The sequence below is a fragment of the Scophthalmus maximus genome, chromosome 4 (genome assembly GCF_022379125.1).
Source record: "Scophthalmus maximus strain ysfricsl-2021 chromosome 4, ASM2237912v1, whole genome shotgun sequence".
NCBI classification, from domain to species: domain Eukaryota; kingdom Metazoa; phylum Chordata; class Actinopteri; order Pleuronectiformes; family Scophthalmidae; genus Scophthalmus; species Scophthalmus maximus.
Genome location: NC_061518.1, coordinates 26,337,980 through 26,351,871, shown reverse-complemented (window position 1 = coordinate 26,351,871; position 13,892 = coordinate 26,337,980). Strand labels below are relative to the sequence as shown.

Sequence of the window (13,892 nt, the reverse complement as noted above, 5' to 3'; positions counted from 1 at the left end):
AGAACAGGCTGAATGCTATGCAGGTTGGATTCAACCTGAGGCCTGTACTAGGAAGCGAGCTTACAGGCTTACCATGGAAAGTTCAGGAGTAACTTTGTGATGTCGGGGGTAACTTCCCGGTTAAACGGTACTACGAAAGGTGGATAGGTTTGACCCGAGGCATGTTACCATGGTAATTTACTCTCAATCTTAAAACTGCTCTGAGCAGTTTTTGAACATGGTTAACTCTCTGTTTACCTGTATAAGCCCGCCCACGCGTACAAGAACCCAATCGGTTTCGGTATAATGAATGAGAGAGGATCACTCGGCAGGAGAGGGAGTTTAGAGACCATCAGAATCCATCTGGACCCGATGATGATCTTTATGAAAGATATATTCATTATCTTTGATAACTTTCAGTTATAAGTCTCTGATGCCCTAACTGTGTTTTTCTCTGTAGTATTTATTTCACAGGACACTTTTCTGTTTTCCATCGGTGATACTGATCATGTAATCAATAATACTGTATGTGAAGTTCGCAGGCTGGATGCGGTAGTCGTGTTCCCTGGACATTTAAATGTTGTCACTATCAATGATGCTTTTATAAGATCGCATGTTTTGCAGTATAAAAAAAAGTCCAGCCTATTTTTAATATGCATAGTAGCAGGCCTACATACAGAACATATATTTTCTAAAGGTTTCCTGATAATGATTTGTGCAGTTGACTATTATGCTGCTTTTTGTGCTCTGACTTTTGCACATACAGTATACCCCCATTAAAGCCCCTATAGGAGAACATGAGGAGGATTATGAATCAGAATTTATTTCATAGCATCAATGTTCAGGTATTCGATCATATCCTATTGAAACTGACATGATTACTTTGTTATATTCTATGTATTTTAATATTAATGACAAAGACACATTAGTTGGTGGATTTTGTTTTGTTAAAATGGAAACTTAATAGTTTTCCCCTGAACTGTACATAAGACATGTGAACTAAATCAAATGATTTTAATTAAACCAGGTCATTAAAACAATTGGTCTGATACCACCATATTATCACCAGGGTCAGAACTGATAGACCCTCAACCTCCAACCTGAGCCTTCATTTATTATTTGCTCTGACCTACTGATCTGCCTGTGAAAATGTTGCAGGAGGACTACATATCATATCTGTACTCATAGACTAATGGTGAGAAATATTATCGATTTTCTCGGTTGCTTAAAATTTTTTCGTCCACATCAAATTTCTACAACAGTTAACACGTGGAGGAAAAGTATTTCCCTCAAACAACACAACATGTGGTCAAATGAATATATTCTCTCAACCAATCATTATGATAAACAAAATACAGCATCAATGTGAATCAGTTCAGCCTCACTGTCATTTGTGCCATTTGCTTCAGTCTGCAAAGTCAAGCAGCTCATCACAGCCTGAACAGTTTATTTTCTACCACAATGATTTTTATAAAATCTGCTGCTCTGCACCTGCACTTTATACACTCAACTGATTCTCAGTTGAAAACCCCCTAAAAATACACGTTTTCTAATAAGGTTTAATTGATATGATTCTAATCTGCAGGTCTTTATGTGACATCTAGACTATAAATGTGGACATTCAATGTGGTTCAGCTTCTCTGCTGTATCAATGTATTGTGGACTTTTTGTTACTATTACTATTATTACTTTCTTTATCTTTTTTTTTCCATGTTTACAAAGGGCAACACAGTGGTGGAATGTTTTTTATAAGAAAAAGACTGAAGCTGAATGAAGATTTGATCAAAGTAGCTTCACAGTCATTTCTAACAGCTGTAAACATATGTTTTCCTTTTGTTTAACTCAGTTACACCAATTGGTTTCAAATATTCGTGTGAGATATAAAGTAAAATCTTAACACACCAGCATCATACTCATACAGTCTAAGAGCTTTATGGAAAATATCTTCAGATTTCAGAACTGGAGACATTAATATCCTAATTGTTTTCACAAGTGTCCGCGTGTCCTTATATCTCAATCATTATATTAGCTATTAATTAAGATTCTAGAGTAAATATGATTTTAGAAAATATAATTTACTCAGTTGACAATGTATTCCCAACAAGGTTCCCGGACTCTGCTGCTGCCACATAGTCTGATTTCACCGTTAAAGTTATTCAAACTCTCATATCTCCTCAGAATCACAGTGCGCTCTTCCTCTGAGAAATACGCTGCACGGACCTGCGCTGCCGAACAAGCCCACTTTAACCTATTTTCAGACTGACAAAGTTGTAATTTCCACATCAAGCACCCACGTGGTTTATATAACAATGGCATGTTTGTCTGGCAGTGAGGTGTGGTCAGGTACATTGATGGCACATTGGTATCCTGAGGCTGTGGAAAGCAATTGTGCTTTTGACCAACAAAAACCTAGTCTGAAGGCAGTGGTGCAGTATTTCACTGTTATTTCCAGGATGCATTATCGCGATAGTAATTTTACCCATGAATACAACCTGCATATACTCTGCTTGTTACACACAAAGATGATCTGCTCATGTCTTCATAACAGCAATCTGAGGTGCAAGCACAACAGGCTTTTAAAGCAAATGGGAGATTTGGGCACTCTGATTGGTTTATATCATGTTATACCCAAAACACCCCTGGTTAATAAAGACACTTAGTGCAACACAGAACCTTTTTGAGCCGTCAAACCAACAAAAGTGGAGTTGGACACTAGCACCATGAGCTTAGATCATTAAACTAGAGCCTTTGCATTCTTGAGGTTTATGCCAGACCCTGACCCTAGCATCTGCGCATCGCAGCACAAATAATAATTTGTCAGGCAATGTTTTCCAGTTTTGGTGAGCTAGTGCAGACTGTTGCCTCAGTGAAACTATTCTAAGCAGACAGGAGTGGAACTTTCTGTTGTCTTTTGCTAATGGAGCAAGTCAACTTCAAGGTGCATACCACAGAGTTACTGTCACCCTCCTGTCAGCATAAACCAGTCCTGCCACTTTTCTTTGACCTTTAAGTTAATTTGTGTCAAAATCCTTGGAGCATAGAATGTTTGCTGGTGCCAGGCAGTGAAGTAAGGCTCCAAGGATTTTGGAACTTGGATTACATTTCTTTTCCATTCTCATGTTTGATGAAAAAAGAAATACAACTTCTGAACAAGATTTAAACCAAGTTGCTGCCACACATTTTTCTGATTAGATTGTATGTAAATAATTATTCAGGGTATCTAATGATCTATTTATCCATAGCAATAGATGGAAATGTATCCAAACAACAATCAACTTAGTTAATGCAAAAATGTAATTCATACAGCGTTGTCTCTTACCACCTTGTGTTATTCTTTACCCCAAGTTTTATTTATCTCCATGGAACAGTAGAGATACCTGATGTTCTCCACCTGATATATCCTAGTTATTGTGAGAAATTATTTTATCCATGAGGTGAATTCAGCAGGTGCTTCTGGATTAGCAGTCAGTGAAGCAGCTGGGGGTAAACCCACCACAGCTCAGCGCATCACTTCTTAGTGCTGAATTAAACTTGTGATCCCATGTGGATGTATGATTGGACATCCAGAGCACACACCATGGTAAACACGCTTCTATAAACACGCAACTGATGCCACAGGAAACTAATGCTTGTATTACGCAAGAATCATTGGTTTCATTTTGTGTTTGGCCGTTAATAATAACAAAAACCAGACCCGGTGATTATGAGACCCATACTTTTATCCATATTGCTTTACATTGTTAGATAAGGTAAATTTGGTTAACAGTCATCACCATTTGAGACAACAGAACTATTCACTTTTATTTCTTCCATCTGAGGCTTCCATGTTGGCGTATAACTATTTGAATTTCACAGTTTAGTCTGACTTTCAAGTACTCTGTCATTTTAAATTGTTGGGAATGTTCGGGCATGTACATGCGCTAACACACAGAGCACATCTGGTCTACTTGTTGTCTGTGTACCACCTCCAACTGTTTCAAGGATTCACTGGCTGTTGCGATTAAATGGCTGTTGCGATGTTTGCTGTCAACAGCTGGTAGAAGGTCGACTTGGACCCATAGTCACGCCTGTGTTCTAATGCCTCCTCTTCCTCAGGCATACAGTGGAGATGAGACTGAAGAAGGTAAGATGGGGAGTACTTGTTAGACCTGATTCACTTAAGTAAGAACACGGCTTCATAGTTATTGTTTCTGACTTAACAGTTGCAGTTTTTTTCATAGGGCAGCACGGTGGACCAGTGGTTTGCACTGTCGTCTCACAGCAAGTTGGTGCTTGGTATAAATCCCAGTTTAGCCCTTTTCCTGTTCTTCCCATGTCTATGTGGGTTTTTCCCAGGGACTGCGGCTTCCTCCCACAGACCAAAGTCATGCAGATTTGGTTTAGGTTATAGGGCTGAACGATTGAAAAGTGATTATACGATTATAATTAGTGCACGCGCACACACACTGACAGTGAGCGAGATGTGTTGAAGAGGAGAAGGGGAGAGAGCTCTCTCTCTGTTAGCAGTCTGTCTCTTTAACGAGGGAATAGTTGCGGCGTTCGTCACCTCACGGTGCCACGTGAGACATTTTCATACGGAGTAACAGTCTCATACAACTCTCGTGTGGTTCTGTGTTCGTCACTACTGTCACTGGTTGTTGGCCCTACAGTGAGTGCTCCACTCGCTCGCGTATCACGTGACCCGTGTAATCGTGTCCCTTGCGATTGGAAAATCGCGTTTTATCATAGCGCGATATAATCGCAAATGCAATTAATCGTTCAGGTTATGTATGCATGTCCTCTATGTTGGTCCTAAAATGGGTCAGCAACCTGTCCAGGGTCTACCCTGCCTCTAGCCCAATGTCAGCTAGTATTAACTTCAGCCCCCCCAAAGGATGAGCAGTATTAATAATGAATAGGTGGGAGATTTTTCATAATATTTCAAGGCAATTGATTTTATCTCCAGTGTCATTAAAGTTGGCATTATTGAATGTCTTGACTATGTTTTAGAAAACTGCTGCCAAATCCAAACTTCGCTCTCAGGGACAATAGCTCTCAGCATTGTCAGAACATGATGACAAAGACCAATTCAAAAGTCGCACACAGCATCTGATCATTCCGGATCGCATCTGCTATTCAACAAACACATATGGAAGAAATCTTAGCAAAGGCAATTTAAAGGAAAAATAAACCAGATGACTTTTGTTAACAAATTGTTGCAATGTAAAATTATTTTACTGTTAAGTCAGGTTTCCCCACAGAGACTGAATTTTGCATCATATGTGGTGATGATGTATGCACACTGTATGAATGTGTGTTTTACCTCCTCCACATTGGACAGTACAGTCCTGCCAGCTGCTGTGCGTCCAGATATAGAGATATTCTTGTTCCCTGTGCTCCTCACTGCTCCTGTCCTGAGAAACGTTCAGGGACACCGTGTACTCATAGTGGATCCCGTAGCTCTGGTCATGAAAAAGCAGCACCTGGGGACATGACAGGAAGTTTTAAACAAAAGAGAAGCTGCACCTTACGCTCAACAACCTTCACGCATCATGTCTGCCTTTTATCTTTATTTGTAACTGGAGATACCCCTTCCAAGTAACACACACACACACACACATACACACACACACAGTCTGTCGTATTTGGTATGTAGATCTGTTTTAGACATTGCTGGGATGAAGGGTACAAATAGACACTCTCACAGGGAGCTGAAAAGGGTGTCAGGCTCTTTCTGTGGTTTGTGACTAGCATGCCTCTTAAATGCCATAAAGGTAAACAACTTTGCTGTGCAGTGCAATGGAAAAACACTCACACAGGGGAGACAAGGCTCAACTGTTCTCGGCCGTTCATGGCATGGCTCATCACAAATATCCCTCCCACTGTGGAAAGTCCCTATAAATCACAAAGGATGCTGTGGGCTTTAAACATCTTATACTATAGGTCTTTTATACTACATGTCTTTGCAAAACTGCGAGGGTCAGTACGAGTCTAGGTAATGTAAAATTTGTGCAAATGGCTGTGCAGATGTCTATTTACGAGCCCATAGGCACAATCACCGATGCTTGGAAAATATAAAAAAAATACCATATTGTCCAGAACTAAACCATTCTTATATTCAACTCATGATATAATTTATTTCTTTGCAACTAGGAGCAAGTCTGAATGAAATCCAAATTTCAGATGAATGTGGCATTAAAAATATATACAATATTTTACGTGCATAAAGGCCCTCTATACCAACAAAAAACAATCATACCACTGGGGAGAGCATATCTTAATTAGCAAATGCCCCAAACATTAAGTTGGTACAACTTGATTTCTGATACACTAATTAATAGACCTAATATACCATGATGCACCTTGACACAATGAATAGACTGTTTAAATAGTAATCAAAAGTTGTAACTTCCAGTGACCACGTTTACAAAAAATCACACTGGCAACAACCTGCATTTATGTATGAAATTGTCATGGTCAGATCTTCATCCAAGTTACAATAATGAACAAACATAGTCTGTTGTAACTAACACACAAGTCATTGTATGATTCTTGTCTATACTGAATACATCATTCATTCACAGTGTAGGTAGGAAAAAGTCTGAAACCCCTTGGCCAATGACGTGAACAAAAACTAATTGGAGTCAGGGGTGACAAAACCAGGAGTCAAGTCGATGAGAAAACAACTGGAGGTGTGTGTAAGAGCTTCTCTGAACCAAACAAACAGACATTTTAAGTGAGTCATTCACAAGATTTATTTGCTAATGTGACTGGTCTCACATAAAGCTGTGAAGGATTACAAGGTAATTGCAGAGTTTAGATATTTATCAGTCCACAGTTGGACTGTCTGTACATTGACATGATTTATTTCAGTGGCTGCTCCTAACAGATCCCATACTCTGTTACAGGCTGCCATCAAATCAAACACTATGATAGCCATCCTCAACGGTTTAAGTGTACCAATTTAAATGGATGATGGCATTCTGATTAGTTTATTGCAAGTTACACCCGAGACACACCCATCATTGATTATAGACTAAATATAACCCAATTGAACAATGCATTGCCTTTAAACTATCAAAAGTGGATTGGGACACAGCTTAAGTGCACTTGTGCCATGTGCTTTAGACCATAAGCATAGATTATTAAAATAGAGCCCTTAGTCACGAATGGAAATCCTTGACATGGGATTCATTAGACTCCATTACACTCCAGACCAATGCCTTACAGTTATGCGCAATAGTGCAATCAACTGTTTAGCCATGTCTCCAGCTCTGCACAGGGTGACTGTGTGTATTCTTTAGAGCACATAAAGTGTAGAGCTACCCTCACTGAGCACTTTATTAACACCCTACTAATACTGAGAAGAGCCTCCCTTTGCTTTCTGAACAGCCTCTGTTCCTAGTTTACAAAAGGTTGAAGCTTTCCTGTGAGATTCTGCTCCATGTTGAGACCACGTCAAGTCTGCAAATTTGTAAGCTGCACATTCATACAACATTCAATCACCTGATCATATCCCAAATGTTCTACTAGATTCTAGGGCTGAACGATTAATCTCATTTGCGATTATATCGCGATATGATAAAACGCGATTTTCTAATCGCAAGGGACGCGATAACACGGGTCACGTGATACGCGAGCGAGTGGAGCCCTCAGTGAAAGAAAAAACAGCAGTTAAGCTGCACTTTAACCTGCTGCGCAATGGCCACAAGCTCGACAGCGCAAACAGAAAATGATTCAGAGGAGACTTTAGTGTTGAAGGGGAGCGCCACGTCGGTTGTGTGGAAGTTCTTTGGTTTTAAAAAGGAGGATGCTGCGCAAGCGTCAGGTACCGTAGCAACTTCACGTGGCAACACCACCAACCTGTATTAGCGCTTGACACAGCGCCACAGCCACCGCCGCAGTTGTTTGCCGTACCGCGGTGTAGGGCCAACAACCAGTGACAGTAGTGATGAACACAGAACCACACGAGAGTTGTTTGAGACTGTTACTCCGTATGAAAATGTCTCACGTGGTACCGTGAGGTGACGAACACCACGACTATTCCCTTGTTAAAGAGACAGACTGCTAACAGAGAGAGAGCTCTCTCCCCTTCTCCTCTTCAACACATCTCGCTCTCTGTCAGTGTGTGTGTGTGTGTGTGTGCGCGCGCTAATTATAATCGCAAATCGAATCGCAATCGCAATAGCAATATCTGTTAAAATAATCACGATATGATATTTTCCCCAAATCTTTCGGCCCTACTAGATTCACATTTGGAGACTGTGGAGGTCACAGAAGTTTACTGAACTCACTGTAATGTTCAGGAAACCAGTGAGATGACTATTGCTTCATGAAATGGAGCATCAACATGCTGGAAGTAGCCATTATAAGACTAATTTGGGTTCAGTAAGACGAATATAGTTAAAATTAATGCATTTCAATAATTGCAATAAGTTATACTTGGTGGTATGGCTCTGTTCTGAGACCTCCCTGCCCTTCCACATGTATACGTGGAGAGCCTGAGACAGAGCACATCTCCCTACCTTTCCGTGAGCCTTCACGGAATGTGAGGCAGGGAGGGCAGCAGTCAACAGAGCAGGCAATGAATGTTCAGAAAATAAAGAGAAAGCTTGAGAAGTTATGCCGCAATATAAGGTTAGAGTCAGCACATTCACAGAGCACTCACAGCTTTGAGTATCTAGGATGGACTGAACCTCGTTCCTATGTAAGATGAAGAACAACAGCCCATAGCCTTGTGCGTTGAATGCAAAGTAGCAATCCACTGTGATGTCACACTTAGTTTGTAAACGACCATTTTGAAGCCTTGAGTTTAGCATTTTGGCCAGCACCATCTTGGGGGCGGGGCTGGCTCTTGGGGAAGAAACACAAGCTGTTCTGGGCTATGGAGCAGCGGCCGGATCAGGAGCAGCAGCCGTAGCTGAAACTGCAGCGGAGTTGCAGGCGCTGTGTTTCCTTCTGTATGGTTTTCCTGGGCATTAATATTGAGAATAATGGACGGGAGCTGCGCCAATGCAACAGCCCTCTCCTCTTGAGATTGCTGATGCTGATAATCCATAATGCAGTCGATCTGCCAAGGATCCTCACTGAGGATGAGGGTCGACATGGCGAGCAGCAGGATAAGTTGAAACGCAGACACAAAAATGCTTGATCATTCTGTTGTGGGATAGCTCGCACGGTGGCTTGCAGCGAAAGCAGGAATAGTCAGGCTAAAACAGCTTAAATAGAGCGTGCAATATGGTATTTGCCAACTGAATGTGCAGAAGAGGATCAGCTGAGCAGTCAGCTGATGTGGGCTGGCATAGAGATTTCTACTGTCAGCTAATGTCTCGGATCGTGGCTGAGCTTGACTTTGTGGCCTGCCTGAACTGAATTGATGAATTGGTATGTATTATAACCCTACCTTCAACTGTCAGTAGTTTACCCTCGTGCCTGATCGGTGTATACCACTATAGACTTGTGTAGGCTTTTATTTAAGCTTATATCTATATAATCAATTTAGTGGATATATACATCATGATGACCTTGTTTCTCAACCATTTACCTGTCTAATTCTCAGTTGAAGGCCAGTATGACCAGGCTGACCAAACCTGAAGAATGTTCATCTTCATGACCAACCAGCACCTGTTTGCTATACTGGCTGTGCATGTGAGTTCTGTTCATCATTAGCATGACCAAACAGATGTCTTGTGCAATTAAGAGTGTATTGTGATAAAGCTACAAAGAACAGAGTGACTGATGTGATTACCATCAGGTGTAAGGGGGTCTTAGTGGGTCCCTTGGCAGACATCTTCTCCCACAGTCCCCTTCTTACATAGCGCACTGTGGTCCCGGCAAGCTCAAACTCTCCTGGAAGCTCAATCTTCCAGTCACTGTTGATGGATCTCTTACTGGAGTCTTTCAGGGCTGTGAGGAAGACACAGGAGGTCAGAAGAAGTAACACTTCATCTAAGTAGAAACCCTGCGTTTGATTTGGAATGATGAACAGCTGTTCTGCCAATTAATTGCCAATTCTAACTAATATCACAGGTTGGTTCCTGGTTGTGCTTGTGCAGTCATGTGTGCACAATGCATTTCCTGTGTATTTGTGGGACTTTTGAGTTCATGAAAATCTGCACTGTTTACACTGGAGATTCAATCAGAAAGACAGTGAAACATGAGCGGTAACACCGTCATATTCTCTACAATGTATATGGTAACAGCAATCATGAATCCTAAAATAATCACTTTTCAATTAGAGAGCAATACCCACACATCAACCTTCAAACAAACAAAGCACATTACTGGTCAGAATCATAAAAATGTCAAGTTATTACAAATCATTTCCATTTAATAATGTCATATTTGTTTTTTAGCCAAAGCTCAGGATTAATAATTTCTAACTAAAAGTATGAAAACTCAAACTATAATGAAAGGCTACTTTGTAGAACCAGCTGCAACAAAAGTTTCATTCATTTAGTGAGGGTCCAGCATTTTATTTTGCAGTATTTTGTCAGACCACCTGTATTGTTGATGACAGATTTGATCCTTTGGCTTATGGATGATGTCTTGTTTTTCTACCATTGTTCAAAGATGACTATTTTGAGCTGCTCTCAGCTTGGGGCGTGTTGTGTTTTCTATTGGATTCAGTTCAAGGACAAACTTGGCCAGGTCATAGTTTCACTTTTTTCCTCTTTACAAACTCTGAACGATTAATCGCATTTGCGATAATATCGCAAGGGGCGCGATTACATGGGTCACGTGATACCCGAGCGAGTGGAGCGCTCAGTGCAAAGAAAAAACAGCAGTCACGATACGCTAACCTGCTGCGCAATGTCCTCATGCTCGACAGAACAGACAATGACACAGCGGAGACTTTAGTGTCAAAGAGGAGCAGCATGCCAGTTGTGTGGAAGTTCTTTTGTTTTAAAAAGGAGGATGCTGCGCAGCGTCAGGTACCGTAGCAACTTCACGGGGCAACACCACCAACCTGTATCAGCGTTGTTAGATTTAAGTCTGACAACAAGAATCAGTTAAGTCCAGCTAGTACAGATATAATTTGATCGATCAGCAAATGTCAACGTAATTTTTTATCGTGTATTGTATTTAAGTCAAGTCACCTTGAAACTACAAGGTGTTGAAGTTAGATGTAAAATAAACAATTGTCCTGTAAGTGCACGGTCAGTTTCTCCCCTGAATGCCTTTTTTACCTGTGATTCCAGCATTTCCAGGTGTCTCAAGAAAAACACAAATAATCATATTAATACATTGCGGGAGCACTTTAGAAATGCACAGATTGGCAGAGACTATGAATAAATGCAGAGAAACAAACATAGTATTTTTTTTTTGGACGCACGTCTCGAGTACACTCTGTAAAGCATGCATCATTACCCAGAAAGCTATGTGAAGGTTTGTCCTCCACAACTTTGATTCTCCTGGCTCCTGCAGGGATAACCACAGCCTCGATGTAGCCTGATAGAAAGACAGAAACATGAGGTGAAAATGTATTCAGAGGCAGACACAGGTGGGCATGGAGACAGGGAGGGGCTGGTGACCTCTGTGTCTGTATTGGAGTTGCTCTATCCACTGCTTCACTGAATTCACTCCCTTATACTGTCAGACATATTTACAGTTTTTAAACAGTTTTTTTCCTTCTTTGTGTTACCATAACATCATTTTTTGCCCCGTTTATTACAGATAAACAAATCATCCATTGGGTTCATTTAATTTTCACACAGTGGTGGTACAGAGTTGTGCTTCTAAGCAGGGATAATATGTCAGGACCGTCTGGAATTCACATTGACTCACTATCGGAAAAGTGACACGGTTGCCTTGGTCGGGGCTAGCTTGTTGGCATGTTAACTTTGTTCGAAAATAAAATGTGATAGAAATAGAAGCAAAACATTGGTGTTGCTTTCCACCGCTGGAAAAAGCTCTAGGTAAGTAAAGTTTGTTTAGCAAGTTTGATTTAGAATTCCAGTCAACAAACCGGGAGGTCGGTGGTCGAATCCCGCTTCAAACCCTAAATTGCCTCTGACAGCTTTTCCAGCAGTGTATGAATGTAACAGAAAAAATGCGCTAAATAGCAGCGCTGAATGAATGTGTGTGTAAATGGGTGACTGTGACTTGTACTGTGAGTGCTTTGAGTGGTCAATAAGACTAGAAAAGCACCATATAAATAGTTAATTTACAACGAGTCTGCTAGATTGGAGAGCAAACATCTGTGAATGCTAACATTGACTAAAATTATTTTTTTACCCATGAGTGGAAATGCTGTGCAAAATTACATGGCAATACAACCAGTAGAGCCTATGGCTCGACGTTGGCCTGTAGGTTTCTGTGTAGTCGAGGGCTGTTGCTTGAGTGATTGCGTTCCTCAATCAAGTCTCTTTGCTCCTTCTTCGTGGGGATGTGAGAGAGATGTGAAGAAGCCCACTCCAGCATCCTTTTGACGAGACACCTCAACTGCCAAATGTGTCGAAATATCTGAGTAATACTAACAGTGTTAAAGAAAAATGCCTGGTGTTGCCAAAATTCTCTCCTCTCCTCTAGGGTTAGGGTTATGTGCGATGTCATCTTATCTAACGCAGGCCAGGACAGTCACATTTTTAAGGAGAGAAATCTGATGTCAATCATCAATTAAAATTAGTTTATTACTAAAGGAAGGGAATGGACATGAGGGAGCAAAAATAGGGATGAATATTCTGAAAACTTCAATGATTAGTTTGTGAAAGACCAAATATAACAACTGATTATACTATCGTAATGGGACTAAAATAATACACCGGACTGTGGTTGGACTGGACTGTAGCTTTATAAGTTTTGCCAGAATGAGTTCACTTGACCCTCTCAGAATATGTCACAACACCTGACAGCATCACCTGTGCTTTTTTTTTAACACTGTTAATTTTGGGGGCTTGGTGGTACTGTTAGTCACCGAAACACAACTAGAGTACCCTTCATTGTGGATTACAATATTTTACTTACTTATTGTGGCAACTCTGTTGCACATCAGCCACCAGCCCTTCTTCATGCACAGCAAACCTCTTAGATAGTTGCTGGGCATTATTTCGAAACAAAGCAGCTCAGTCTGACAGCTACTGATTATTTGACCAATGAGTTCACAGTGTGTTGGGGGGTTAGCAAATACAGTAAACAGAAAGCATATACTGTTACAGGAAGACATAGAAGCGTACACATGACTTCAGATGAATTTCAAAGTACTCATTTTTCCTTTACTTTACCCTCATTCTCATCTATCTAAAATATATAAAAACTAAACAAGGAAGCATAACAGACAGTCTGGGTTATTACCTCAATGTTTTACCTGAGGTACAAGAGCTCTTATCATCCAGAACAACTGGAGTGTGTGACCACACAGGGGCAATATTGTGCACTTATCTTTACACTCGTATGATCACTTGTGTGGTTGCCCCATGTATCATAAATATGAGAAGTTCGTGAATGTAGTTTCACAAAGCCTTCCAAATAGGACCCATGGGAATTATTTATCTATTGGCAGTGCAGCATAGTTTGACTATGCCTTCTATAGCTGTTACACATCAATGTGACCAAATAATTACTATGATTTATGAGATTTACATAAATATTCATGATCTGACACAGTAAATATATTTCGTTGTGGGCTTGATTTAGCTTGGAGAGCAGTTGTCTCCTGTGTCAGAGTTATATCTGACCCATCCATTCATCAAGGTTATTTCAAATGGCCACTTGGGGTCCTTGTCAGGTAATGTAAACATGAGTTGTTTTAAGCCATTTGAGGATTGACTTAAAATATTACTGTGCCTGATGGAAATGATGGTCAAAAATTCAGATTTAAAAAAATCTTCTACTTTAAGCAGATAATGTCTGGATAGAGCGGATGTTTTAAAATTGGTTAAATGTTAACATGATTACTGATTTTGAAGTGTTCAAAAATACAATAACTGGACTCA

General features: G+C 40.5%; 1 protein-coding gene across 4 annotated transcripts in view; it reads right to left on the bottom strand.

The window, feature by feature from the left end:
• adamts17 (ADAM metallopeptidase with thrombospondin type 1 motif, 17) overlaps window positions 1-13,892 on the bottom strand; it is a 143,817-nt gene that overhangs the window by 28,104 nt on the left and 101,821 nt on the right. For all 4 annotated transcript variants that reach the window (XR_004790516.2, XM_035628405.2, XM_035628407.2 and 1 more), the window contains 3 exons: window positions 11,329-11,409; window positions 9,707-9,864; window positions 5,282-5,441 (listed from right to left, as the gene is read on the bottom strand). Coding sequence is in view for 3 of the 4 variants with exons in the window: in XM_035628405.2 (XP_035484298.2) it covers window positions 5,282-5,441; window positions 9,707-9,864; window positions 11,329-11,409 (399 nt within the window). In the remaining variant the exon portion in view is untranslated. The remainder of the gene's footprint in view (window positions 1-5,281; window positions 5,442-9,706; window positions 9,865-11,328; window positions 11,410-13,892) is intronic.